Source organism: Betta splendens, chromosome 2 (assembly GCF_900634795.4).
Source record: "Betta splendens chromosome 2, fBetSpl5.4, whole genome shotgun sequence".
In the NCBI taxonomy this organism is placed as follows: domain Eukaryota; kingdom Metazoa; phylum Chordata; class Actinopteri; order Anabantiformes; family Osphronemidae; genus Betta; species Betta splendens.
In genome coordinates, this window is record NC_040882.2 from 5,136,078 (window position 1) to 5,163,910 (window position 27,833).

Sequence of the window (27,833 nt, forward strand, 5' to 3'; positions counted from 1 at the left end):
ATAGAACATAAAATAGGCATCACTGCATACAAGGGCCTAATGTATAGATGTGCTGTTATTTTATAATCTATTAAAAATGTGTACTGCACACTACTGTGGAAACAAACTCAGTATATGGTAAAAAATTGCTAACATATTTTTGTTTATGAAGAAATAATGAATGAAACATTCGGTCTAAGTGATATTTTCGTACGACATGGACATCCGATAAAGACACGTGCGGGTGTTTGGATTAACGGAGCCTGCGGCCGTGACGTCACCCGCACCCGCCCGTTCCTGAACGGGACGTCCAGTTGTTTTCCTGCTGCCCCCCTTCAAACAACCTGTGGACCACATCTGGGGCTCTTCTCTCCGTTCGTCTCAGGGCCGTCTTCCACAGCAGCTCCAACATGGGTAGGTGAACCCTCGTCTCCGTGTCTGTCCGCGTTCGTGCCGTTCTCTCGCAGAACCGATCAGATTAGTTTTGCTTCTTTCTTTTGCGCATGCTGCCTTTTCTGCGGGGATCTTTTAGGTCGCGTGCGCTGCGTGTGATGCCGGACGCTTATCGTCGGGCTAATTTGCACGTGCGCTCATCGGGTTGAGCGCAAAACCTCCACAGTGTAACTTACTTCGTCTAATATGACGTCATTAACCTTCACATTGTCGCTCCAGTAGGAGCCCAAATCCACGCGTTTCAGGAGAATATGCTGCTGTACGTTCACTACTGGTACCGCTGTGTTTTATTACTTTGTTCATGGTTCTTATGTCACTAAACTTTGGATGTGTATCATAAAGGAATCACATGTTATTTCAAAATGTGCCACTGAGTGTAACTTTGTCCAGCATTAAAAGTGCTGAACAAAGACGATCTTCTTGTTGCTCGGTAACTATGAGATTACCTGTGTTCCAACGAGGACTCGCTGCCAGCTCCTCATGTGAGAGTTGATGTTGATTGGATTAAGTGGGAATGATCCATTTCCCCACTGTGGATTATTCAGGCTTCAGCAGAGTCGCTGCTGTGTGCGACGGCTGAGAGCTGCACAGAGCGCAGCGTTTGGCATGTTTCTTTGTTGGCGACGGAGCTTCTCAGCTTGAACATGAACAATAGACATACATGATGATACAGTCACAGTGAATGGGGTTATTAGTTTAAACGTGCGTGAGATGCGGTGCTTTACAGCATACCGTCATCTGTGTGTTCTGTATGTGTTGTCACTTTAAACTGGCATTCATCATTTGACTAAATAAGAATAAATGCAAATCGACCCTGGCGCTGATAAGATGCTGGGCGATTTAAAAATAACCCCGCGTTGGGTTGTGATGCTTGGTTTGTTCGGCCGAATGTCGTGCTCAAACCGAGGCCTCTGTGATCTCCCAGCAGTTAGAGTGATAATGCATTAGCGCAGACCAGCAGTGAGGCTTCAGATGCGAATCTCATCACAGCCTCTGCAGCTGAGCTGTAACAGGCATTCCTTCCACGGCACAGGCGGCGGCACGCGGACCGTGGCTGTGGACGCGATCGCCTCATTTGGTTTCCAATTTGTCCGGGGAGCCGTGCAGACCAGAATGCGTTGGCCACAGTTCAGCGCTGTGTGTGCTTTACTGGAGGCTGGCCTGAAACCAGTCCGATCCCATTAACGCCGCGTCCCGAACGCTACCAACTTCTCTGCACCTCTGTGCTCCTTTGTCTCTCTCTCTCTCCCCATTCACAACATCTGTTTCCAATAAGGCGGCAGCCCTGTTTATCGCCTCCGAGCCAGTGAGAAGTTGAGAACAGACAGGATGTAAGCAAGTGACATGATTTACTGCGACGGGGAGCTGGAGCCATTTTTCTGCTGGAAGCCATCGTGAGCTTCCTGTCGTTCAGCAGTTCCTTCGTGCCTCTTGTTTTCCCAGAATGCTTGGGTCTTATCAGCATCAGCATCATCATCCCAGTTTCATGTTCATCTGCTCCTCTCATCATCTCGCCGCTCATTGTCTTTATCATTATTCCTTCCATTACCTCCCTGCCCCCCCCTCCTCCTCCTCCTCTCCTGTCCTCGTTCCTGAATTTGCTCTTTGTGCTCTCCCTCTTTTCTTTTTGTTTTGCTGCTGCAGTTCTTCTCCGCGCGGAAACTCGTACCCCCCTCGCATCCTCTCCTGTGGATTTGCAACGCGCTGATCCGCAGAACGTAGCAGCCATCAAGCAGACACACTTCAAAGGCTGCAGATTGTTTTATTCTGAAGGAAAAAATGATCAGTCATCTGGAAAAAGAGAAAGTGGAACGATTCACTGACCTGATTAGAGCAACTCGACACCAACACTTAAACTGCTGCAGAATGACAGTCTGGGGAAGAACATTGTGTGAATACTGTTTCTTCTGGTTTTAGTCACTGAACTTTTCCATCAATGCTTTTAACACTGTACAGTGTTTTTCTTTAACATGCTGAATTGGTCACAAAACCAGATAAGACATATTCAAATTATTCCACTTCGGTCTTTAACAACCTTGTAACTTCTCTCCACAATTTAATCCACAGTTTGTCTTCATTAACAAGTGTTGATTTTTCGGCGTTAATTATGAAGACATGAGAGCTGCTTGTTCAGTCACACAGCTGATTCAGGAGCAGCCCTTTCCAAACTATCTAAATGTGTTACATTATGTAAGCAGTGGCTCAACTGTTGATGGTTCCGCCATGAGAGTCTAATTAAGGCCGACATTTGGTAAATTTGGAATTAGCTGCCACGCAGAGCTGGGCTGATGTGGAGTAGGTACTGTAAGTGAAGGCAGATATGAGGAAGTGGAGACGCTGACTGAATTCTAATGCAGGCGAATGGGAAGAAAATGTGGCCAGATGCCAGAATGTTGCTCAGCAAAGCGTCTACTTAAAATAAGTGGCTGTGGATGGACAAGTTAGTCAATCACTAGAGCTGGCGAGCTGAATGCACAGCTGAGACTGTGTCTACACACACAGTGGCTGCAGCGCACACAGCTGCACACAGCTGCACACAGCTGCACACAGGTTGACCAGTTTATTTGGATGCGTCGTTTCATGCGGCTCGTTCTGACCTGAATTATGAAAGCTGTGAGGTCTAACGCGGCTCGTGTTGGAAAGCAATGACAGCTCCCACCATTTTGTACTGTCCATCTCCTCCAGGCTGAAGGTCAGCGCTGTCAGCAACACTTACGATTGATCACACACAAACACAAAAGTTCACAGGAGAATAATTAGACACAAAAATATGAGGACTAGCCTGACCTCTGGGAAGAACTCACCACATCCACGTTAGGTTAAAAATGTATCTGGTGTAAATCCTCACATGACCGAACTACCACCCCCCCTCCCCCTAAACTCACTTAGACATGGAAAACAATTGCAAATTTCCACTTCTACACATTGTTTTCAAATTTGAAAATGATATAATATAATAATCTTTAAACTGTGAGTTTGACATTTCTCACAGGACTTCAGTCATGTTTTAGAGTTCATGGATAGTTAAAGCAGATGCACATGATTCAACTATGGCTCATCAACACATTTAATAACTTTTCTTTGTTTTTAATAATTCTTTTCTATCATGCTCAAAAGGTAAAGTCAGGCTGTGTGAAGAGTCTGTCTGCGGAGGTGTTGATGCTGATGAGGGGACTGTTCGCAGCTGTGAAATACAGATAGACTTATATCTGTTAACATTCTTAGTTTGTGGTTGTGGACCACATGATCTCTTTCATGATGTTTAAATTGAACATTTTTCTCCAGTAGCATTTCAAACATGTGTTTTCTTCACCCACCTCCCAAGCCTCACATTTGCTTTCATACTCTGGCTCCACTTGTCTCTTCCCTGTCATTTTAAACTCAGCCCAACGGCTACTCTGATGTGTTGAAACCGGTTATCGTCAAGAGGACCTGTTGCCATGGCGACGCGGCAACGCACAAAGCTCAGAGGCAGGGGCATCGTTTCAAATCTCGGCACATGCGAACAGCCGTGCATGTGAACACACGAGCCCACACAGACAATATATAGACGCAGCATAAATATATAGGCCTGAGCATCAGACAGCCAAGGATAGCGATTCTCCCTCACCACACTCCCACCTCTGCAGTGATGGTGATGATGATGATGATGAGCCCACCCTGTTTTCCATATCCTCCACACAGTGACTCACACTGTGCTTGTGTGCTGTAAATGGAAGCGGCTCTTATCCCACATTGCTGCTGGCGTGTGCGGCAGTTCGGTACAGTAGGTCACAGGTGCAGTAGCTCCAGAGTCACATGACTCAGGAAGCTTTGGCGATGGGGGGGTGGGGGGGTTGTGTGTTCGTGGTTGAGGTGGGGTGTGTAATTGCTGTGATGACGATGACAACGTAACATCATGAGGAGCAGACTGTGGACCAAATCTGGGCCAGCGGGATTATCAGCTCGTTGGCTAAATTGCCGCTGGGGTGGGTGGGGGTGGGGGCGGGGGGTTCTGTGGGCGTGTGCGTGTTCTTGTGAAGGTGTGTGTAGGTTAAGCCGTTCTGACGGGTGTCACATATCGTGAATAAAGCAAGATATATCGAGAGATTCTCTCACTTTGATTTGATTTCTGCTCCAGTAAAGAGTGGGTGTTCAGTCAGGCGTGAGTGGGAGAGAGAGAGAGAGAGAGAGAGAGAGAGAGAGAGAGAGAGAGAGAGAGCGAGCGAGAGAGAGCGAGAGTGTGAGCTGAAGGCCAGAACACACCCTTTGCTGCCTTAGTCTGCTAAATGCTCCACAAATCATTTCACATTGTGCAAATGACCACGTTTGAACCATTGGCTGAATATTTTGCATCTATTTGCATTGAAGTCGACCATGCATTGCACCTGCTTTCTGTTTTAGCCTGCGATACAGAGAACAGGATTAAAGGAAGGACAATCTGCTCTGCGTGTTCCTCTAAAAGTCCTGATAAGACTTCATTTCAAAGAACACTTTGTCCTTGTGCCGGTGTCTTCAGATACACTGGGTCTGAGTGTGTTTGAGATGGATTAACCTCTGTGAGCATCAGACGGTTCCGTTGAGGGATGAGAGGGAAGCGTCTCCTTGGCGACCAACAGCTGAGGGCGGGGGGCGAAACTGGGTCATCACCACCACAGATTAAGGGCCCCGATCTGGACACACATGCACGTACTCCGATGAGCACACACACATGCGCAGACGCACCGGGCACCGTAGGCGAGAACGCAGTGTCTGCAAAGACGCTTCCCGGTGAGTTCAGGTGGAACACGCTGCTGTCTGCGCACAAGCCCCTTAACATGAACCTAGGCTGAAGCATCAGCCTGCTTTTACTGGGCTATAAAATGAAAACAGCAGGTCCGACGTCGTCCTCGCTCCCGTTGTTCTTCATCTCATTCCCAGTGACACGCAGGCCTGTATCAGACGCACACAGGCACCTCTGGGCAGCGCTGTGGTCTCCTGAGGCGCGGGTCAGCAGAGGCGGTGCAGTAAGTCACAGCGAGGGCGACCTCCGGGACCAGAGCTCGCTTAGTGCCAGCGCTTCACCAAGGAGCAGCATAATGGCTGCGATCAGCGTGTCGGAGCACGGCTCAGAGGTCAACGCGTGGCTGCGAGCGAGGCCGCGGAGGCAGAGGAGGCTGGAGACGAAGGCGCCGACGGTCGCGTTGACCCCCACACGACCCGCAGCTCCCGGTCCAGTCCACGCAGGACGTTGTTTACACCAGTGCAGCATCACGACACGCTTTAAACACGCTGGCAGCGCGTCAGCGGCCGTAGCCCTTAGCAGAGCGGCTGTAGGACCGCAAATTGTTTTACGGATGTTTCAGTAACAGGATTTAGTTTTCGTCAGCCTCTCTTTTCATTTGCCGTCAGCAGATTCGCACTGGTACAAGACCACATGAGAAGTTTTCTAGGAACTGAGCATCGCAACAAGATCTGAATCAATGCAGCCTCCGGGTCGTGTTATGCGTCTCCATGGCAACAGCAGTATCACTCTGAGATCAGACTACTCTCGTGTGGAGGATGTGACCATCAAGAGTCTCAGCTTGAAGATAAAATCTTTGAAGCCCGAGTTGAATTTAAAGCCAATTACGATGATCTTCGCAGAAGCGTCCGGACGCTGCTGTCGTCCTTTTGTTCCTCCTCCACTGCTTCATCTGCAGACGACGGCCTCGTTACCCCGCTCGGGCTCCCCGTCCTCGTCTCCGTCTCGCTATTATAAGAGCAGACGGCCGTCGGAGCGGCTCTGCCTTTAATGGAGGACGTTAAAAAGTTTCCGCGGCTCCTCTGAAGCTCAGCTGGCTGAATATCGCTCAAGACGACGCGTGATTCAGCCAAGTCAGCTGGTGCATGTGTCAACTCGCAACATAAGGCTTTAAAATGTGACAGCGCTTTAAGCAGTGGCACACAAGCTCGGCTCCACGGCCCGCGTACATGGATTTATGGTCGGTGAACTGCCTCTGTCCTCTGTCTACGATAAACCCGGCTTTATTACTGCTCATGTCTGTATAATACACTCTGCACAGGCGTAGTCATTATGTCTGAAGGGGATTATCTATGAATCCACAAACCTGACACACACACACACACACACACACACCATAAGCCACACAAAGCCAAATAATTTCTCTTCCTACAAATCTCTGCGTCCATACATTAAATTGAATTGATGCAATATGCCGTGTGGAGCCGTGTCACTCTCTCCAGACTGAAATCTCTTAACAACCTTCAGACAAATTGCCATAACATGTCCACTGTGTCCAATGAAGACTCCTACTGGCCCTGATGTTTCCAGCAGGTGGACATTAGAGACTCCAACGGGTCCAGTATTTATTTCTGAATAGTATGTTGATGCAGTCCTTTCATGTTAAGCTGTTCTTTCTTTTAATGTACATTAGGTTGTTGTTGTGTAGCGAGTTGCTTCTTGAGATTCTGACTTGTTGTGTTGCATTTTTCTTGGTAGGATCTATAAGACTTTCTGCATTTGTGTGTGTGTGAGATGTTGTGATGGTGAAGACTGCCAGCGAGCACTGTATCTCATCTGCTGGACAAGACCTTAATCTGTGTGACCCAGAGGGGATTATGGGAACCGACAGTTTACAGTTCACGTAAACGTGTTTGTGTGTGTTTTTGTGTTGAGTTCAAGGCAAACGGACGAATCCAAAGGAGTAACGACACATATTTACCACATGTGGTTGTGGTTTCAGAAACATTTCCTCAGTCTGTTTCTGTCCCTGGTTCTACATGGTCCAGTATTTACACATCTGCTGCTGCAGCGTGAATCATATGACCTCAGGATGATTTCCATATGGGAGAAAATACGAAGCCAGCGGTGGTGAACAGGTGATTTTTGTCTTCCCAACCTGCTTTACATTCAACACTGTGCCTTTGATGGCCGTGTGAATATTGTACATAACAGATAATTGTGTGCAAAGCTGAGGTATGAATCATGGCCTCCATGCATGGCTGCTTTCCATCAGGTGGGGAGCAGATGGTGTGTATCGTCACATGTTTCCATACTTGACTCTCAGGAAGTCTGTAGTCTGAGGGTTCATTCTAGATCTTACACTAACCTGTTAGATATGAACAGGTCCATAACTTTTGCATATAAATAAATATCTGGGTGTGTTTTACACGTTGACATTTTCAAATAATACTGCATCATAAACAAAACACCATTGGGGTCACAGGTTTGAACCTCACAGACACACTCACTCGTGCAGTGGCTCAGGTTTCCTCACAGCTCGGCATCAGAGAGGCTTTCAAATGTCAGGAGTCAGTGTGATGGTGACCCTGTTATTCACCAGCATATGGCGCTGATGGAGAGGGTGTTAATTTCAGCCCTTGGGGTAAATGGGTCCATTTAATGCCGTGGTAGCTGTTCTGTTGTCTGGTGTTTTGCTGGACGCATGGAGGGGTGCTGCCACCACCTTTGTCTGCAGCGTGGGAGGGGTGAGGAGGGTGGGGATTTCCTCGACTGTTCCACGGGCTCATATTTGTCTGAAACAAGGCCACGTGGGCTTGAATTAAAGCCTTATTTAAGAGGATTCGGGACAGATGGTGTCCCATTGTTTGAGGATGTGTTTATTATTAGAAAATAGGGTAAATGATGGGAGGTAGCCAAGACCCCCCCCCTCCACCACCACCACCACCATGCCTCTGGTAAACACACCACACCCACTTCTAATCATCTCTCACCTCATTTGACTTCTCATTGGGTTTCGGGATCTCGCTCTAAGCCAATCATCACTCTCGGAGGCAGACAAAAGACCCCACTGTAAATAAACAAAGCACATGGCTGGTCATCAGTGGAGGGGATCTGATTGGTTTAAAAGTGAGCCAATCGAAACTCGAATCAAGTCAGGTACAGTTGTTTTTCCACAACCAAGGAGCACAAAATCAGGTATCAATAGATGGAGATGGGCAGTGAGCAGCAGTGTGTGTGTGTGTGTGTGTGTGTGTGTGTGTGTGCGTGCGTGCGTGCGTGCGTGCGTGCGTGTGTGTGTGCGTGCGTGCGTGCGTGCGTGCGTGTGTGTGTGTGTATGCGTGCGTGTTCTCTTTGTTCCAGTGGGATTCACGTCTTGGCAGCATCAGTGTTGGATCTTGTCATGATTCGGAACCCATCATACACAAACACATTTCTGTACTTTGGGGAGTTACGGTGCTGATTGTCTTCCTAAAATATGGTGGATACGTTTTTTATTCCTAGATCAAAATTGGTTCAGACTCGTTTGATGTGGAACAAAACTCAAAAGCCACAGTCAGCCTTTTCTCGGCCTCTCACACATTCTCACTTCTTTCTTATCTCACACACTAGATCTCCTTCTTTCTCTCTTCATCCCTCTCTTCTTCTCTCTGACTCTGTTTCACTCTCAAATCACCAGATGGAGAGGGGGCGGTGAGAGTGTGTGGTTGTGTGTGTGTGTGTGTGTGTGTGTGTGTGTGTGTGTGTGTGTGTGTGTGTGTGTGTGTGTGTGTGTGTGTGTGTATCCATGCACGCATGGCTACCCATGAGTTTGCATATTTACATCTTCTGCACATTTTGTCTTAATATAATGAATACCTGCAAATTTGAAACAATCGGGAGGAAACACTGGTGAAACAAACGCTCAGGGTTTAAAGCAAATAAGCAAAAGGCAACCGTCTCATCATTTATAAGCACATAACACCATCAGCCTCATTTGCGCCATGGTTTTGGGAGCCAGAAGCCTTATCTGACATTCGTGGGCAGCTAATCCGCATGTGCGAAATAAATCAAATCTGACAGCGCCTATGCATCTAGAAACTGGATTGTTAATATACATAGAGACAGCGCTAAGCTCTTACAGGGAGAGAGAGAGAGAGAGAGCGAGCGAGAGAGAGCGAGGGAGAGAAACGGGGAGAGGGAGGGTGTGTGCGAGGGAGGCAGAGAGAGAGAGAGCGACAGAGAGAGAGAGCATCAAGTCACCAGAAGAGGATCCACCATCCACACACTGTAAGGTACAATTGCCACAAGGAGACTATATTCCTCTAAAATAATGGATGGGACAAAGCCGGCCATGGAGTCCAACGCGGAGGAGACTCAGGACGAGGGGCAGGAGAGCAAAGGTAAACGCAACGGCACTTGCGTCTTCTCCTCTTTCCATCGGCGTCTGCGCCAGCCTCGACGGTTTAACCCAGTTGCAATGGCTTCTTGCTCGCGCGCGACACAATAGCGGTGCGCTTCCATTGGCCTCCTCACCTATTTGGGGCCGATTCGGGCAACAATAACGGTCTCGAGGGCGCAGATGGCCGAGATTATTCCCACAATCCTCCGCGCAATTTGGCGTTTTTTTTCTCGCTCATTCCGCGCGTTCTGATGGATTTGGACACTGATGGCGACAGAACGAGAGAGTGGGCGGGAGGATGTTGTAGAAGGTGCGCGGTCTGGTTTTATGGAGCGTGTATTAATGCTAATTTGCTGCCGCACCACCGTGGGCTTATTTCTGCCTAATGAGCGGCTGATGAACGGCCGCGCGCCGCGCTCCGCGCGCGCCTGCGTTGTTTTCCGCCAGGTGTGGAGCCGCCGCTGCCGCCGTCGCCGTCGCCGCATATCCCGCCGTTTGATCCGTCGGCAGCGGGATTAGTCGATGGCGTCGGTGCGTGAAGCCCGCGCGTTGCGTGACCGCAGCGATCGGGAGGCTGCAAAAGGAACAGTCCGGCGCCACTTGACGCAGAGGCTCGTCCGTGACCATCAGTCACAACCCGTCACTCACTCATGTCGGCTGTTGCGGGGCGTCCATTCAACTGTGGCTTTGTAACACACGCTATATTGGATCCAGCGACACAAAGCGTCGTTTAAATCCCACAGCGTCGCTCTGAATGTCCAAAACGGCCAGTGAAGCCAAATGACAGGTGTATTTGCAAAACAAATAAACCACATGAAGCCTGTGACTAATATTGTGTTCTAGAAACGCCGAATGCCTTCGATTGTGTCCGAACGAGGCAAACTGTTGCTGTTGCCGCGCGCACACCGTGTGTTGTGTGTTGTGTAGGCGTGTCCGTGCGTCGGAGGTCTCGGCGCGCGTGCAGAGTGGATGTGACGGATTTGTTTTCGCCTCGGTAGTAAAATCGCATCTCTCGCCGTGGAGGAAGCGGCGTCGGCGGTGAAGTGGCTTTTGAGAGCAGGCGGTTAATCGCCGACATCTTGTTTATTGATCCGCATTAATATGAATGACCGATTTATTCACAGCTCCGGTTTGATGCGTCCGTTATGGAGATGAGCCCCGTCTCCGCCACAGGTGTGTGTGTGTTGTGGATGTAGCAATAAAGAAATGATGACCACGGTGCAATAATAATAATGACTTTGATATTCACTGACTGCATTAGTCGGGGCAGCGCTGCAGCTGGCCTGATGTTCAGCCTTGATACGCGTCCCTGCACCTGCGGGGCTTTGCGGTGAAAACACTCATATGCAGCAACACCTGCTGTTCCCTCTGTTTCACCGCTGCACTCACTTCACGTCCACATGCTCTAAAATCTGTAATTAAAGTGATTCCTGGCGTCATCATAACTGAATGAATTATTAATCTAAAACGCCATAAGAGGTTTAGACACAATATTCAAAATGATCACTTGTGCAAATGTGGGCGTATTTGTAAGCGACTTCTCAGATGAATCATCATCGTCAGGATCATTTGCACACAGTCGGTTGATGCTGATGCGGTGACGTCAGCGTGGCTCCGAGTCCTTGCAGCACCTCTTTGACCCGTCACAGCCACACTCAGTTTGTGACGTACGGCGAGTGGGGTGTCCCTCAACAGTGGCGCTTCAGAAAGCCATTACATCATCGTCTCCCGAGGCGCGCAGCTACGCGCAGTCCAACGGGAGCCTCTATTATACAACTTCATTTGACAGAGTCTGTGTTTGGAGACCTTGAGGAAAGTTGTGCGATTAACCCTCTGTCGCCCTGGTTCCACGCGGTCCAGCTGCTGCAGCCTGGGCCACCTTCCAGGTGTGATGTTGTGTAACACAACAAACAGAGCAGAGCCAAAGCAGAGTGGCTTGGGCCGCGGCCCGTGTGTCCGTGTAATTATTTGTGCGTGAGCCGTCCACATCTGGAATGGGACCATCAGCTTACGGCCTCCATTAAGAAGCTGCAGATTTACAGTGGACAAGGAGGAGAGCGCTGCCGTCTAAGGAGCTTGTGTTGGCGCGTGCCAACGCTGCCGCTTCGGAAACGCACTTTCTGACTCGCAAAGCAGATGTCGGCGGGTTTAGAAGTGGGATATAACGAGATAGAATCAATGAAATGCCAAGGTTCCTAGGTGCTTTTGACACGTTGCTTGCTTGGTCTCATCCTTTAAGGCTGAAAGCAGCAGTCGGCTGATTTACCTCATGGTTTAGATTATCTTTGAGCTTCCTTAATTATGGTAAACGCGGCTCTTGATTGCACCTCCGTCATGTCTCTGCACAACACTGAGCTGAGCCTAATTACAAACGAAGAAATAAATGCAGCACAACGGAGGTCTGGCTCATAATCTGGAGGAGCGGGTGCCGCTGGTGGAGGTGGTGGAGGTGGTGTTGGGCACGGATTGATGTCTTTGCTTGAGTGCTTCCTATAATCTCTAATCTTGCAGAGCTACACTGAGCTCAGTATTCAGACGATGACACATCAGCCGCACTCTCTGAGGTACAATTAAGCCTGATTTCATTAGCATGAGACAGTTTGATTATAGAACGCCTCCTGTGTGACATTTTTATTTTTATCGTTAATGCGGTTCTTAAAAGCAGCTTTAAATGGTTCAAAGTGGCCCTGAGAGCGTTCCGGCGTCTGCCCGGCCTCCGTTGCGCTGCGCGCACACCTTTCTTCCTCGTTTGTGTGTCGGCGCCCACTCTTACATAACGCAGCACAGGCTCACAGTGCTCGATTATGATGTCCGGATCCGAACTGTAAGGGATTACATCACCGTCTGGAGGGGTGCATGTTTTACTGGATTCGCCACGCAGAAGGGCAGAGCTGGAGCAGCACATGCCGTTTGCCCCCCAGAAAGATGTATGATGCATGAATAACAATGAAAGGAAGGACTGCAGCATCAGCATCATGGGAAAGATTTATACCACACACCTCATTATGATAAAATATGAAACTGTTAGAGATCCAGGTCTAGATTACATTTTATCGCGTACATGTTTAGGATTTCCTAGTCTTTTCACTAATTCATGTCAACTGAAAGTGTGAGATAACGCCCAGGAACAGACTGTGCAGGTGAAGTACTTTGCAGATAGACGGAGGTCAAAGGAGGGAAAGCTGCAGCACGTACGGGCTCAGGCTGCGAATCTAAAGGCCAACTTGTGTGTGATGATCATCAAGTGGAGCGGGGCGTCGCGAGAGGAGGCCGACGCGCGGCCCCGTCGGCGCTGACATTTGGTTTGTGTTACAGATAAATATTGGACAAGCTCCTGTCCCTGCATTCTTAACCTCAGTGCAGACCAAGCGTCAAGCGTTGGGATTATTGCTGCTGCAGTAAACAGTCAGACCTCCAGGACAGTTTGAGCCCAGACTCCTGCTCTAAACGTGCCAGAATCCTAAAAGCACAGCAAACCAACACTCTGTGACTCCTGCTTCATTTTGAATTGAGCCCCGTGCACGTGTTTAAGCAAAGCTACACCAGTGTAACATGAAATGTGTTCATCTCGTGACTTAGCCTGCAAATATTGAACCCCTATGGCTTCGACAGTGGCAGAGCTGCACGGTATCCACGACGACCGTCATCTGACTGCTTGCAGAACCAAACACACATTCACACACTTCAGTCCAGTGTTTGGACATTGCTCAGTAACTGAATAGGACATTTTCCAGCGAGTCTAAGTATCTGTGTGTGCTGCAGCTTTGTTAGTCTCTCACAAACATGCAAGCATCAACTTGCTTCTATTGAATCGGTTAATTTTCCCTGGTTAGACTCAGGTGTGACTCCGGTGGCTCAGGTGGAGCCCTGAAGTCGACGCCAGGTTCCACAGCACCAAACAAATCAACTGCCTAAAAAATGTTTTCTTAAGACAAAGTCTTAAACCAAAAACAATAGGAGAGATTTTTCCTTGCTAAAATGAAATGATGCATGCTTTTTTTAACTTAATGACACTTATGATTCTGCCTTTTCATGCCTGCTGTGCAATTACAAATCTGCACTGTCGGATGGATGGACTCGTGGAAAATTAACCGTCACTCATTCTTTTCTCTTTCTTCTCTCCTGTCCTGATTTTCCTGCCTATCACTCTCTCTCTCTCTCTCTCTCTCTCTCACACACACACACACACACACACACACACACACACACACACACACACACACACACACACACCCTTTGCTTATGCTCTTCCCTCCCTGGAGGTGTGTGAGGTTGTGGGAGCATGTGAAAGCCGTCACACAGGGAGAGGCTCATGTGTTCCTCTTTTTAAGCCATTTGCCCGTAGCATGCTGTCAGCCTCCATCTGGATACGTGTGTGTGTGTGTGTGTGTCAGTGTGTGTGTAAGTGTCGGCCTGTGTGCCTCTATTTGTTTACGTGTCAATGACCAAGAGTGGTTAAGGGGAATGTCTGTTGGTTCTTTACTTGCACTGAGGAAAATGCTATTTTTATTTGCACACATGTGGGCGAGACCGTGCGCTTGCTGCTTTGTTCGTAGTCAGCTCCCTCAGTCCCTGCACATTTATATTTAAGATGAGAATGTTCTGCCTGCATATTCACAAGACAAAGCTTATTCTACTTCTCCTACTTATTGCCTGCATAAATGCAGAGGCACTGGGGAAAATACCTTAAAATAAATCTTCACCTTAAAAAACTGACTGCTCAGCGGAAATCACAGTAAGGAAGCAGTCTTTTTGTTTTATTCCCCATTTTGAAAATGTGCAAAATTAGAGCATTATCTATAATATTTGAAGTTGCCCAAGAATCTTGGCATATGTCAGTTCCTAATTTTTGTCTTTGGTGACTGTGTTTTAAATTTACCCTGATTCGACCACCTGTGTGATATTGTGCAAAATTATGTATTATTTGCGGTTAGAGTTTGTGGAGACAAAGTCGATGACTCCACAAAAGATGAGTAAAGTTCTGCAAACAACCTGAGATGAAGCGTCGCCCGCGTCTGAACCGCAGTCTTGGGTGGGTGTATGAATAGCAGCGAGCGGCAGGTTGGCGCAGCATGTCCTGTTCCTGAGGAATGCCAACCTCCTCTGGCCGTCCTCCATCACCCACCGATGCCCAATCTGCTGCTTTCCCACACAGCCCATAAAACGCCCTCGTCATCGTTAGCCACGGATGACACTGATGAATGACTGTGGTAAAGATAAGAAGTGACATCATCTTTGTTTTGACTAATAATACTAAAAAAAATAATACTTATGAAGGAAGCTGACTATGTGGTCGGTCGTTACACTCTCACGCACCCGTTTATCGAGTCCCTGTGGCTTCTGGAAATTGAGTCTTCATAATCGCGTGGGGAGGAGGTGGAGCAGAGCTGCAGGGCCCAGGGAGGGCGACCAACTCCTTTGAGGTCTCAGGGAAAGTGACATTAGCCAAGTTGGTTGCGTAACCGCTGAGTAATTCAGTTCAATGTTAAGGCACTTCTGGCTAGAGGCGCCATTTTACATTTTGGTGGAACAAGACTCCAACTAATAGCGCGCGCTGCACTCCCGCGAGTCGGCCGGCGGCAGCTCAGGGCAGGTGATGCTGCCTCTGAATGGGAGGAGATCAGAGACAAGAGCGAGCGGTCAGCTGATCGCCTGCCTCCACTCATCTAGTGCACCCTACAGCTAGTCAGCTCTCAAAGAAGCTGTGTGAAAACCTAGTAGAAGTCAGAAAAAAGAGCATTTTTGTTAGGGCCTGCAGGTGATCGAAGCTGAGCTCAGATGCAAAACTGCTGATTGTCATTTGCAGCAGCTGAGCAGCTTGTACATCTCTGCCTCTGCGTGTTTGTGCCAGAGCATCCTCTCGCATGCGTGCCCCATCTGTGCATATATGCATTCTTCTACGTTCACATGGATGAGTGTGTCCGCCGCGTGTCTTGGGAGTTGGGTCCGTCGCCCAGCTGCGAGAGGCTTCGGCCCGACTGGCCACAGGGACGCAGAGGGATGGCGGGAGGCGCCCGTCGTCAGATCAGCGGGGTGAAACTATTGATCAGGCAGCAGCAGCACGCAGGGCGCGGGGCCTTTAAGCCGCGGCGCTCAGTTACCAGGCCAGATGCTAACCCTTTGGCCTTCATAATGCTGCAAAACCCGCCAAGTGTTTCTCCCAAACAGAAGATTAGGGTCAGCTCCGTTAGGGAGCGCTGATGGTTGCATCATCCCATCACCTGCCGTCCTCTTGATTACTGAACATGTTTGTCATCCAAATACTTCTTTTTGCAGAGAGCACTTTTTGAGCGTGAACATTTCATTCAGTTGCATCCTGGATCTTGGTTTTATTCTTATTAGTAGTACTGTCAGTAAGTTGACAAAGAAACATCTGTAATCTGATCCAGTGTTTTTATGATTGTGTCTGTTTCACAGCGTGAATATTGGGGTTACAATCAGTCTGAGCATAATAAGCCACACGGGTTCTTAGTTTTGTAATGATTCAGTTTTAATCTAAAAGGATTTCCTAAAGCCTTTTATCCTTCACCTCAGCAGAAACTTCCCGAGCTGTGTGGCTGGCATCGTTCTTCTTCATCTCCCTTTCTCTTTCCCACACCTTTTATCTCCTTACTTTTATTCTGAGCTTCTCCTTATCTCTTATGGGAATTTACCCATAATGCCTTGCCCTATTATGAATGCACCACTTTTAAATTGTCCAGACTAACTGAAACACACAAAAAAAGCCTTATTAAAGCTGTTATTGCTGGCAGATACGCATACTGACAGTTGGTGATAATCATGCAGTGCCACTGGGCTGTACAGTTTATGGCAAATCATTAGCCATCAGGACAGGCCATGTAATCTCTCCTCTGCCCTGAGTTCTTGTTTAAATCTCAATTATAGGCATGACTGAGGGGAGTTGAACGTTGCCAGATAAATACAGCACATAAACCGAGGCAATATTATCCAGGGATGCAAAAATCTGCTGGAGCTCATGTTTGCCTACCTTCATTTAAACTAGTTCATGTAAAAGAGAAGCTATAAACTCAAACCGAGGGCGTTTGCGAGGCGCCATGCATTGGAGGGCTCCTTTCATGGCGAACACGGCTCATTTGTCGGCGTGGGCGGCAGGTGATTGACACGAAGTGGAGCGCAGTCACAAAGGACGTCGCCAATCAGCGACAAGTTCTGTCTCCACCACGTCTGCTCTGTGGCACGTCTTATTTATCCGATCAAAGGGCGCAACGCGCGCTCTTGTCCTGTAAGAAGGTTTAAATGAATACAAAGAAAAAAGGGGCTTGTGTTTGCCTGCGCGGATTATCTTCTGCTGATGTTAAGGAAAAATCGGAATAATGAATGAATGAGTGTGGACTGGCTGCATATTAACACATTCACTGGATGCTCATATGTTTAAATAAAGAAGCTCTGCAAAACCTCACCTTTCCTGCATTTACATCTCTCTTATAGAAGACGATGAGTTTGACCTACTTCCTACAGACATGAGCTGAGGAATATGCATTGAGCTCCTCTGCGTTTCCCTCCTTCCATTTTCTCATTTTTCTCCTTCAGGCTTCATCTTCCTCTTAATATATCCTGTTTTAGTTTTATTTGCGTTGTACGTATGGCTGCTGCCGTCGCGTAGCACCAAGTCTTTAGGTTGTGATTGAAGTTACATCATCCTACATCACAGTGAGACGAGCAAAGCGGCGGCGAAGCACTAAGCTACTGCTGAACTGGGTCGTTGGTAACGTGTTTCTATGGCAACTGCTATTCGCCGGCCCCGGGGCCAGGAGCTGCTTTTCGCTTTCACGTTCGCTCGTTCTCCTCGCTCGCTCCACCTTCATCTCTCGCTTTGCCTCGCTTTCTATCGATCTCGCTCGATGTTTCCTTCCATTCACCTCTGTCTTTCCTTTTGGCTCTCGTACCATCTTCACTTGTGTCAGCCTTTTTTTACATTGTTAATATTAATTTTTTTGCTTTACCATCGCCTGCAGCGTGAGAAGAGGAACATTCTCTCATTTCGTCCCACAGGCGAGCAGGAATTTAAATTCTTAATCGCAGCTCTTGCCAACCAAACCATTGGCTGCTCAGTTGCTTGACAAGATGCAAACATTCCCCAAATTCTCTATTCGTTTTTTACTATTGTTCAACTACTTTCACGGGCAGGTCGTAAAGCGTTCCCACAAACTGATGCATCGCCCTGGTCTGAGATTGTGGGCATGATAAATGATGAAGCATGGTAATGGGAGCGTAACATATTGTCTCAGCGATTAGCTCCAGCTGGCTCAGTGTAAGTAAAGCGTGAGCGGGCAGTCATATTTCAAAGAGGGCGCAGAGAAGACGACAAGCGGGGCAGAGGCAGAGGTAGCGGGATGCAGCGAGGTATAAAATGAGAGCGATGGGCCGGCCTCGGTGTGTCACCTAAATTCTACTCTAATGAATAGCCCATTGATTTCCATTAGGGCCGGCTGGAGCAGACCACTCCGACCTGTCTGTTTCCCATTAGCGCACTTTAAAACAGAGGCTGACAAACAGTTATAGCCACAGGCGGACCGGATGGGGGCCCGGTGATAGCTTCAACCAGGGGGGACGAGGGCCCGGCGCAGTGTTTAAAGGGAACCCGTGAACTAATCCGTGAAGCTGCAAGGAGCCAAGAAGCAGAAGTAATATGAAACTTAGATCCCAGTCCTGCATTTAAAAAGACTAAACTCCATCCACAATAAGCATTTGATCAGCAGTATTATTCTTTCCTCTGCATGAATAAGACCAACAGAATCAAACTACCTGTTGAGATTGACCTTTGATAGCAGCATGCAGTGTGAGCACAGAGCAGCTTTTCCACAGCCTCCGGGCCATCATTGTATCAAACTGTGAATCTGTTGCAGCCCCCTGAGGCCTGGCCCGTTTCTCGGCTCAGGATTTTAGTGCCATCCTGCCTTATCGGCTCCACTTCTCCATCAGTCCACTTCCTTCATTAACATTAATAGGATTTGGATGTATTATGCAACAAGCCTTGCCTGCGTTATGCAACGCAGACCCTTCATCAGTAGCGCTGCTCTTTAGAAAGGAGAAGTTGCATCTTTGGAGTCAAGTCTTGAGTTTTTCATTTTCTACGTCGAACACTGATGTTGACGCTTTCACCATTTAAAGCTCAACATTTTGTGCTTTAAAGAACTTAACGTTTAACTTGTTGTGCAGACACATTGCTAAGTAATGGCTACAGCGGCTCAGGCTAATAGACTAACAATAGCCAAATATAGGACACATGACATCTGTAGTCACCAGTTTAATGGCCTCATATAATCAGGGCAAGTACTTTAAACAGTACATACATGTAGCATAAAATTAATCAGCTGGATGCAAACTATAGGAATCACCACGTTCAGCTTTACTTTTCTCTCAGCTGTGAAGCTATAAATGATTGATTCCCCTGAGCCTTAAGGGGACTGAAACCAGCCACCCACACACTTGTAACAGCACCAAGCTTCAATTAAAATAGAAGTGGTGCAAAACAGAAGTACAGAAGCAGGATATGTATCTTTCAAGATACAGTGTCATAGTTCTTGTGTGTTTAATTTTCTTTGTAGGCATAGCACCTCCCATCATCAGCTTATCGATTAGGTTTCATGTTGATTGTGTGGATGTGAGAGTGGCTCTAATGTTCTGTCAGATCAGCTGTCACACATCATCACATATCTGAAAACTGGCACTAAGTGTGTGTTATTCTCTAATGCCCGCTATCACTTTGGAGGCAGAGGCTGTCACAGGAGCTTGTATCTGGAAAGCTGCGCATAAAGACTTATAATGCCATCTTTTAAAGGCTTTACAAACATGTTTAGATTCAACAAACTTCTCTACGCGAAATAATAATGCTTCACGGTTGCCAATTGGAGCAGGTTGTCATGGAAACAGTAAAGTGGCACACACAAGACAGTTCATTTTGTCTTTTTTTCCCGGAGTAACTTCCTGCTTTGCTGGAGGAGCTATTTTTAACAGGCATTATATAAGATGTAACTCTCGTGCTTAATACAATGTGTTATATTCCCTCCTTTTCATGCCTCTTTATCCTCTTGGCTGCAATGGATGCAAGATGCGCCAACCACGCATTTACTAAACAGGATGCTAATGGAAAACAAATCTATTAAGAGAGATAATAAACCTTAACATCACAAACATTTTTAATGTTTCACAGTGCAGTGAGTTATTTATTATAAAAGGTGTTTCTTTGAATAAAATCTAGTTGTAAGTATGAAATAACTGGGTGTTTCAATTGTTAAAGACCAAAGAGAGCGAGCATTGATTGGAGCAGGGGCGGATGTGAGCACTTACTGTACTGTAGCTCAGCTCACATGTAAAATTCAACGCTCCGCACTCAGTTAGCTCAGGCTAAGTGTGAAAGACGCTGCGATCAGCTGCTTCCCAAGCCTGACAGGAACAAGCGTTGTTCTTCTGCAGATTTAGCTGTAGCAACACTCAGCTTTGTGCACAAGTAATCACCATGTAGCCATGAACAAAGGCTGCATTAAGCGTCACCATGTGACAGCTCGGTACAGCTCATTTTTCAAACTTCTGTCCTTACGTCGTGTCTCTCTCTGTCTCCCCCTGCAGGATGCTTCGAGTGCTGCATCAAGTGTCTGGGCGGGGTGCCCTACGCGTCGCTCGTGGCCACCATACTGTGCTTCTCGGGTGTGGCCCTGTTCTGCGGCTGCGGCCACGTGGCGCTGACCAGCACCCTGACCATGCTGGAGAACCACTTCTCCACGGTGACCAGCGACCACGCCACCCTAACCTTGGTGTAAGTCCCCAGTGTGCTCGAAACAGGAGTCATTGAAGCTAGACAAAGTTAGCCACACCGAACCTCGGGTCCCATTAGGCGCCAAAGGCTAATGCTAGCTAACATTAGCCACTATATACGTCTTAGCTAACAAAAGGTATTGGTTTGAAGAAATACCAATATAAAATTTGCTATTGCTATAAATTTGCTAAAATATGCTAGTAGTTGTATTAGGTCTATGTTTAGCCACAATTAAGCACAGTCTCTAGACTTTCACTACATTAGCAACTTAAAGTTAGCAAATATTAGCCACAATAAACCGCTGCATTAGCGGCATTAGCTTCTGGTCATGTGGAACATCTGGTCTCACTAGGCTAAAGGTAATCAGCTACTGCACTAACCTACTCTTGGTTTGACCAGCGTATAGCTGTTGGTACTATTTTATCAAGCCCTGGTATAAATTTAGATTTTAATTAAACCCTTAAAATATATTTTTTATGCTTCCATAGCTGCATCAGTCTTGATTTAACTTGGGTAAAAATATTGCACACATGACTCACATTAACCAGTATGTGAAATGGTTTGCGTGACAAGCTGCAATAGAAGAAGTTCCTAATGTGGATAATGTGAAATAAAAGCGACAAATCTTCTTAAATTACTTTAAATAGCTGTCGTTTAAGGCTGGCAATGTTAGAATTACCTTGTTTCTGTTCTTCATCTCCAGTATCCAGATCTTTCAGTACATCATCTACGGTATCGCCTCCTTCTTCTTTGTCTACGCCATCATCCTGTTGGCTGAGGGATTTTACACCACCAGCGCCATCAAGAAGGAGCTGCAGAGCGACTTCAAGACCACCGTCTGCGGGCGCTGCATCACCGCCTTCGTACGTCTGCACATCTACAGCACACGCGCACAAACACACACACACACACACACACACACACACACACACACTGGCAGCTGTTGCAAATCATCACACCCACTGACCCAGTTCCATTTTAAAATAAAGCCTATACTTGAGATTTTGTTCCTTTCATGTGAATTCTATATTTTTTTTAACAGCGTTTGTAAAAATAAAAACAAAATCTTTATGCCCTGACAACAAAGAGTCACTATGGGAGTGTTGTGGAGCCATAATCACGTAATACACACAAACGCAGAAGATAAGCATGTGCACCAACACGCACTAAGAAACCCACTCGAGCCTTGGGGGTAACTCTAGCACAGTTTGTCCTTTCTAGCCTGATTACTCTAATTGCAGATGTCCAGCAACATCAGCTTAAAAGTGGACTTTGAGTGTGTGTGGTGGGCTTTAAGGAATATTATTAACCTATTTTTTAATGCAATTCAGCCTTTAGGTTAGTAGAATTATACAGACCAAATTTTTCATCTTTCCTTTTATTTTCACGTTTCTACTCTCCACAGTTCATGTTCCTGACCTACATCCTAGCTCTAATCTTCCTCGCCATCTTCGGCTTCACGGCGATTCCCGTTTTCATCTTCTTCAACATGTGGAATACCTGCGCTGCCCTGAAGTCTCCTGATTCCAACCTTACCTCACCTGGGTCAGTCTGTGTGGACGTCAGGCAGTACGGTAAGCAGGTTCACATACAGAACACTCATTTTCTGTATGACTGTTACAATAGTGCAAGAGCCATCTTAGTTTTAAAACAATGAGGCAGGTTTCTATAGCCAAACCATTTGCCAACCATGTATTCCACTATGATCTCAACTCATCAAGGCCACTCTGTTCTTTATATTTTTGCTCCGGCTCTGTTTCTGCACACCTCATATAATTAAAGGTGACATGCTTTCATTACACTTAAATTAGATGAGTGAGATGAGACGTGCAAGAAGAGCCTCAAAATCTTCTGGGACAGGTGTGCCTTGGAATGTTTTTTTTAATTTTATTTCTTTTTCAAAGAGACGCACATGAATCAATGCAGTTTTTTAGCCTCATTTCGAGTGTCAGCTTACACACAGTTGACATGTTTCTTTATCTTTGAGCTTGATAGAGGTTTATAAGAGGTTCATTCTATTAAGTACCAAAGAATTAATCTACAAGTAAATAAAAGTGCTCCTTACTTTACATTTATGATCTTTTCAGAGTAAAAGAAGTCAAAGTCACACATATTAATCCCTCCAAATACATTATGAACAATTTTATACTAAGTTCTATTTTAATATTTAGAGGTCAATTGTGTTTTGCTTCTTTTGTCTGGTAGTAAACCAACCAAAAAAAAAGAAAAATGAAATAGCAGGCCAGTCAACACAAGCAGTAAAGCTGCCCAGGCCAGTCACACAATGGACTGTCGGACCAAAGCGCTTTCACTAAGCATTTAAACCCAACAGCAGCTGATTATACAGTCAGTGGGAAATGGGATATAGATGCCTTAGAAACCTGCTACAGTATGCAAAGATCTCAGTGTGTTTAACAGGAATAACAGCTCTGCACTCCTGAAGAAACTGTGTCAGGAATCTTTAAAATCACCTAAATAAAAACTGTTTAGACTCGAAATCTATTCTTCGAATGAAATCTATTTTGAAAACATAAGCAAAAACACTGTCCAATGAAATAACAAGCTCCTTCCCAGCGTAACATGTTGCATAGACGTGGTGTATTTCGATTTGCAGCCGAAGCACACGGGATCAGATCACCTGCTGTGTTACATGTCTTCAAAGGTTAAGACAAATTCCCTTGCTCAAGGCAAGAAAGCTCACACATGCCAACTAGCCTCTGCAATAAAAGCTTTTAAGTTTGCACATAAAAGGAGGTCCCAGTGCTTCTCACACTGTTTTCCAGATGTAGCTTACCTGCAGGATAGCAGGTTATAGAAGGAAGCCAGAAAAGAACAGCCTACAAAATCCATGCCTCATGTTTACGTTAGCGCCATCTTTAAATGCCGGCTTGTAAACTCGACACAGTCGAAAACACATTTAGATAATTGAGAACCAGATTTCAGCTTTGAATCCAAAATCCAAATTCGAGTAGCATTACAGCACAGTATCCTCCTGTGATTGCATATCTGTTCGATGGCCTAATGTACAGTATGTGACCCACATTTGAAGGACAGCTGGCCCCCTGACAAAGTCGGATGAGGATCACATATGCTTCACTGGCAGTTGTACGGTTTGAAATATTAACGCCAATAACTGGCAGTGCTCACATTATTGTCAGCGTCATTCACAAGCTACAGTATACAGCTGATGGCTTTGCAGGCAGATAGGTATTAATCAGACGATAGTATAAAAAGTGTAGAAAATAAAAAATACAAGAGAAGGAAACAAGTATGTTGAAGATCTGAGGAGGTCTATACCAAGTCTCTAAAAGTGCCTTCACAGTGAAGAAGTGATTCAAAATAATGACCCATATTTTTCCTGTAGCACAGGATCAGAGGCTTGGACAGCAGCGGCCCTGTTTCCTTTAATCTTTATCTAAGCCTGATTCATAATGCTATCCATCATACAGTCTCGGGGGAGCAAAAAGCTTCTTGTCTCAGATGAGAAGGCCGTGACGTTTCATCTGTCTGATTCTATGCAGGTATTATTCCCTGGAACGCCACGCCGGGAATAGCTTGTGGATCTACTCTGGGAGAGATCTGTAACACCAGCGAGGTGAGAGGGCACCGACCTGACCTGCTTTCTTGACTTTTTTTTTTATCCTCCGCTAATTTCTCTTTTCATTCCACAGTTCTACCTGTCCTACCATCTGTACATCGTCGCATTAGCTGGTGCTGGAGCCACCGTCATCGCATTGGTAAGCCTTTCATGATCCCACTGATAATGTGCTTGTTGCCATGGCATGCTTATCTGTTGCCACAGCAACCCCGCCTCTCACGTTTTTGAGTATGTCATCCTATGGCTTAAGTAAGCACTTTTCCAGATGTTGTGTTAGGTGCTCTGTACTCCACTTATAACATAACATTTAAATGCTATTTTAATGCATACATAGTTTTATGTTTATTGTTAATGATAATAATGTGTTTATTAGTTTACTGTATTTTGACCTACTACTTCCTGTTTACTTACTAGAGCTACAGTTAAACCGGATTACGCTCGCTCTGTGTGCCTACTGTCATGCAATAACCTTTGACAAGTCGTATTTGCACATCAATTCTTCAGCAACATAGTTTAGTGTCATGTAAATGTTCAAATCTGCTGTAATTAGATTTTCCATTTAAAGATCTGCTACATATAAGTGCAACTGAACTCGATCACCAGTTGATTTCAGTGAATCACCACACTGTGCAGAAAGTGGAAAGACTTACTCGCAGCTGCAAAGCATTACCTGTAATTGTGGATGGGGGTAAAACAGCTTTGAAAAGATCTCGGAAGAGTTTTAAAATCGGTTGTTTTCTTAAGTATTTATGGAGCTTTTTTACTATTATTCACAATTAGTTTAAATGTTTTCCAGCTGTGCGCAGGTCTACCATTTCTTTTGTGCATTGCATTGTGGGAGACTAATAGCACAAAGGGGCATTTTTAGTAGGCGGGTAGTTGTTTATGACTTACATTTATTTAGCCAATGATCATCACTTGTACTAAGAAACAGGACACAGCTGTTCGTCATTTTTGTATTAAGCACATGTAGCAGCATCGTGCAGCGTTCATTAGCTTAGTATTGGATGTGTCACAGCACTGGTCCTCTAGTGCACGTTGCTTTGTGTCCTATTGCAAACAAAGGAACATCTGTGTTTCTCCAGATCCACTACCTGATGATTCTGGCAGCTAACTGGGCTTATCTGAAGAGCGCCGTCACCACACACGAGTACCAGGACATCAAGACCAAGGACGACCAGGACCTGGAGGCTGAGGCGCGCTCTAAGGAGGGCCAGAACTCCTCCTCCTACTCATAAGGACAGGAGATTCTCTTCCGCCACCACCCATCTCCTCTCCACCTCAGCTCCCACCCCACCACACCCAGCACCCACCCCCTCCCTCTGTTAAAAGAAAAGCTCGGCCATGTTCAGCCCCCACCTCCTGATTCTCCATCCTCTTCTCCTCCGTGATGTTTGTTAAGAGTTGTGGGTGCGCGCTCACACCAGAGGGGCAGAGAATAGAGGTTCAGGAGAAGCTGCAGGCCCAGACGGAGGCAGATGCTTCGAAACGAGTGAGCTCGCCCGTCGGGGTTGAGCTCAGGTATGGTACATCATTTCAGAAGTGTCTCCTACCCCGTGCTTTTGGGCGGCGGTTCACGAACGTGGCCCGGCTGTGATGGCCTCGCGCCCTGAGCCAGCACAGCCTCTCAATACACAGCTCCTAACAGCCTAAAAAACATTGTTCACTGTCTGTTTCAGCCACAGGGAAGCCAGGCAGCGACCAACTTCCTCTGTTTTTTTGGTGTTTTATATGCATATATATATGAATATGAATATATTGTGCGAATGTGTATGAATGTTGTTGTTTTTTTAATACGCTCTGAAAAGTATGCCAGGTACTATTATGATCTATCTTCTTTGTTTTTGCGCTCATATTTTTCTTTCCTTTACTTTTCTCTCCATCTTTAACTTTTTATTGCTAATACTAAATACAATTGTTGCACTATTGAAGAAACAAAAACATAAGGGGAAGCGAAAATCCCCTCGCTTAAAGAAAACCCTAAAAGTCTCGAGGAATATTGTGCATTTCATGATCACAGCTTATTCATTCACCGATATATTAAGTTACCTTCTGATCAGAGGTGTAGCAAAGGTTTTTAAAAGAAAAAACATACACTCAGCTTGTAGTTTTAACACTTTTTCTTTTAAATTGAACAAAAATGTGATTAATTAAGGAGCTTAACTGAGAGCCAGGCTGTTTAAGTGTTTAGGCTGAACAGCTGCCGCTGATATTTCCTGCTCCAACATGAGATCAGTCTCATTCTTGTCTACTGTAAGTCTTGGGAAAATAAAAAAATATATAATTGAAGCAGTTTCCCAAATGCAAGCCGTTCTTTTAAAAGCCTTCATAATTATTGCTACACTCACCACCAGCGTCAGCAGAATTCTTCTTACACAAATAGACACACACCTCAGGTAACAAACCAATCAGATTTTTATCCTTTTATCCTGCACTTTTTCCAAGTGCTCGCCATTTTAACACTACCATCCCTGGATTGGTACGCTGTCCTGTGTGAATTGAACTAAAATTCCTCGTTTTTTGAAGTTCACCTGTAAATAGCTGAATTGCCCTGAAACATCTGGATTCATGTCTCTCCCAAAACAGGAGGAACACAATCAGTGGTTTGCCATGTTCTTCTATTATTTTTTTCCACAAATATTTGTAAATGTACCCTTTGAATTATGTGTTTAGCACTCAAATACTAGTTCTGCATTTGATATAATAATTGTAACGTAACATCTTAAATGCTATGTTGTGAGAGGGATACCGTGATATGACATGATGGGTGGAGGTGCTTGTGATGTAAACATTTAAAACATGAAAAAAAGGAAATAGATTTTTAATGTTTTATCAGTTTTAGGCAGCTGAATTCTTCTTGTGATTCAGTAATAATGATTTAATGGAACTGTCTGAGCTTATTTTTCAATGACTGTCCAAGTGAGTGACCTATCAACACGTGAGTTGAGGAAAAGTCACTTTTTTTCTTTATTTTTGATTACATTTTTTGAACGTCATGCCTCATATGAGCCACAGAGACTGTTTTGGATGTTTACACTCTGAATAAAACAAGTCAGGAATTTTCATACATTCATTTTATAATCAGATATTGTTTAGTAATCTTAAAATATCTTCTATATTATCATCACTGGTAAGTTTACCCTCAAAAAAACATATAAGAAGACACATTTTTGACCTTTGATGAGATGAAGCATGTCAGTATTGTCCATGTGTGCAGCTGTCTATTCTGTATAAAAAAGGACTATATTGCCATGTGTGTTATGTTTGATAAATATACGTGCTTTGCCGCCAGATTGATGTAAAGGCAAACTTCAATTTCCTATAAGACGATGCGTGTCAGGGTGTTGTTGTTTCCTTGTTATTTGCATGAAGGAGACATGACTGTGTCTTCGCAGTTTTTCAGGTGATGTGTAGTCAATTGTACTGACAACTATGGTAGGCGGTGTTTGCCCCCTCCTTCTCCACACCTCCCCTCCCCACTTTTTTTCTAAAGAAAACTCCATTGTACTTTGATGGCATTGTAGTCCCTGTAGGTGTTTCATTATGGTTTTTCTTTTTTAAGTTGGAAATAGTTCTATGACTCCTATATAGTGATGATTTTTGTAACCTTCTCTAGTAAAACCGATATTTTTTATTATCGTGACACAGTCGTGTCCTGCCTCTTATGTGAGTTTGCGTGTCTACAGTCATTTACATTATATATTTAGTTCCTGTGCAAAATTATTATTTTAAGAACTTCTGTTTTTACCCCCAAGCTATTTAGTCCTAATTGCCAAACACACTAAAAACCTAAAAAACAAATAATTTTGGAGCTCAGTGCCGGCACTCAGAAAATCAGGAGTGCAATGGAATTGTGATTAACATTCATTTTATTTGTATTTTTTTTAAGGTTTCATTTAACAAAACGAACTCAAAAGCTTAGAGTAATTTAACTTTTGCAACA

At 45.6% G+C, this 27,833-nt stretch overlaps 1 protein-coding gene across 3 annotated transcripts; it reads left to right on the plus strand.

Annotated features, from left to right (window-relative positions):
- The first annotated feature begins 260 nt into the window (after window positions 1-260).
- On the plus strand, window positions 261-27,533 carry LOC114870588 (neuronal membrane glycoprotein M6-b-like). Of its 3 annotated transcripts, none has more exons than XM_029175435.2 (7): window positions 261-393; window positions 20,106-20,292; window positions 20,996-21,155; window positions 21,698-21,866; window positions 23,814-23,887; window positions 23,964-24,029; window positions 24,976-27,533. In XM_029175435.2, exons 1-7 carry the CDS (start codon window positions 390-392, stop codon window positions 25,126-25,128), a joined length of 813 nt encoding a protein of 270 aa, XP_029031268.1. In that variant the 5' UTR covers window positions 261-389; the 3' UTR covers window positions 25,129-27,533. The 3 variants fall into 3 exon arrangements, with proteins under 3 accessions (XP_029031268.1, XP_029031259.1, XP_055359556.1); XM_029175426.2 differs by lacking the exon at window positions 261-393 and adding an exon at window positions 9,345-9,516; XM_055503581.1 differs by lacking the exon at window positions 261-393 and adding an exon at window positions 10,646-10,688.
- The last annotated feature ends 300 nt before the right edge of the window (window positions 27,534-27,833 follow it).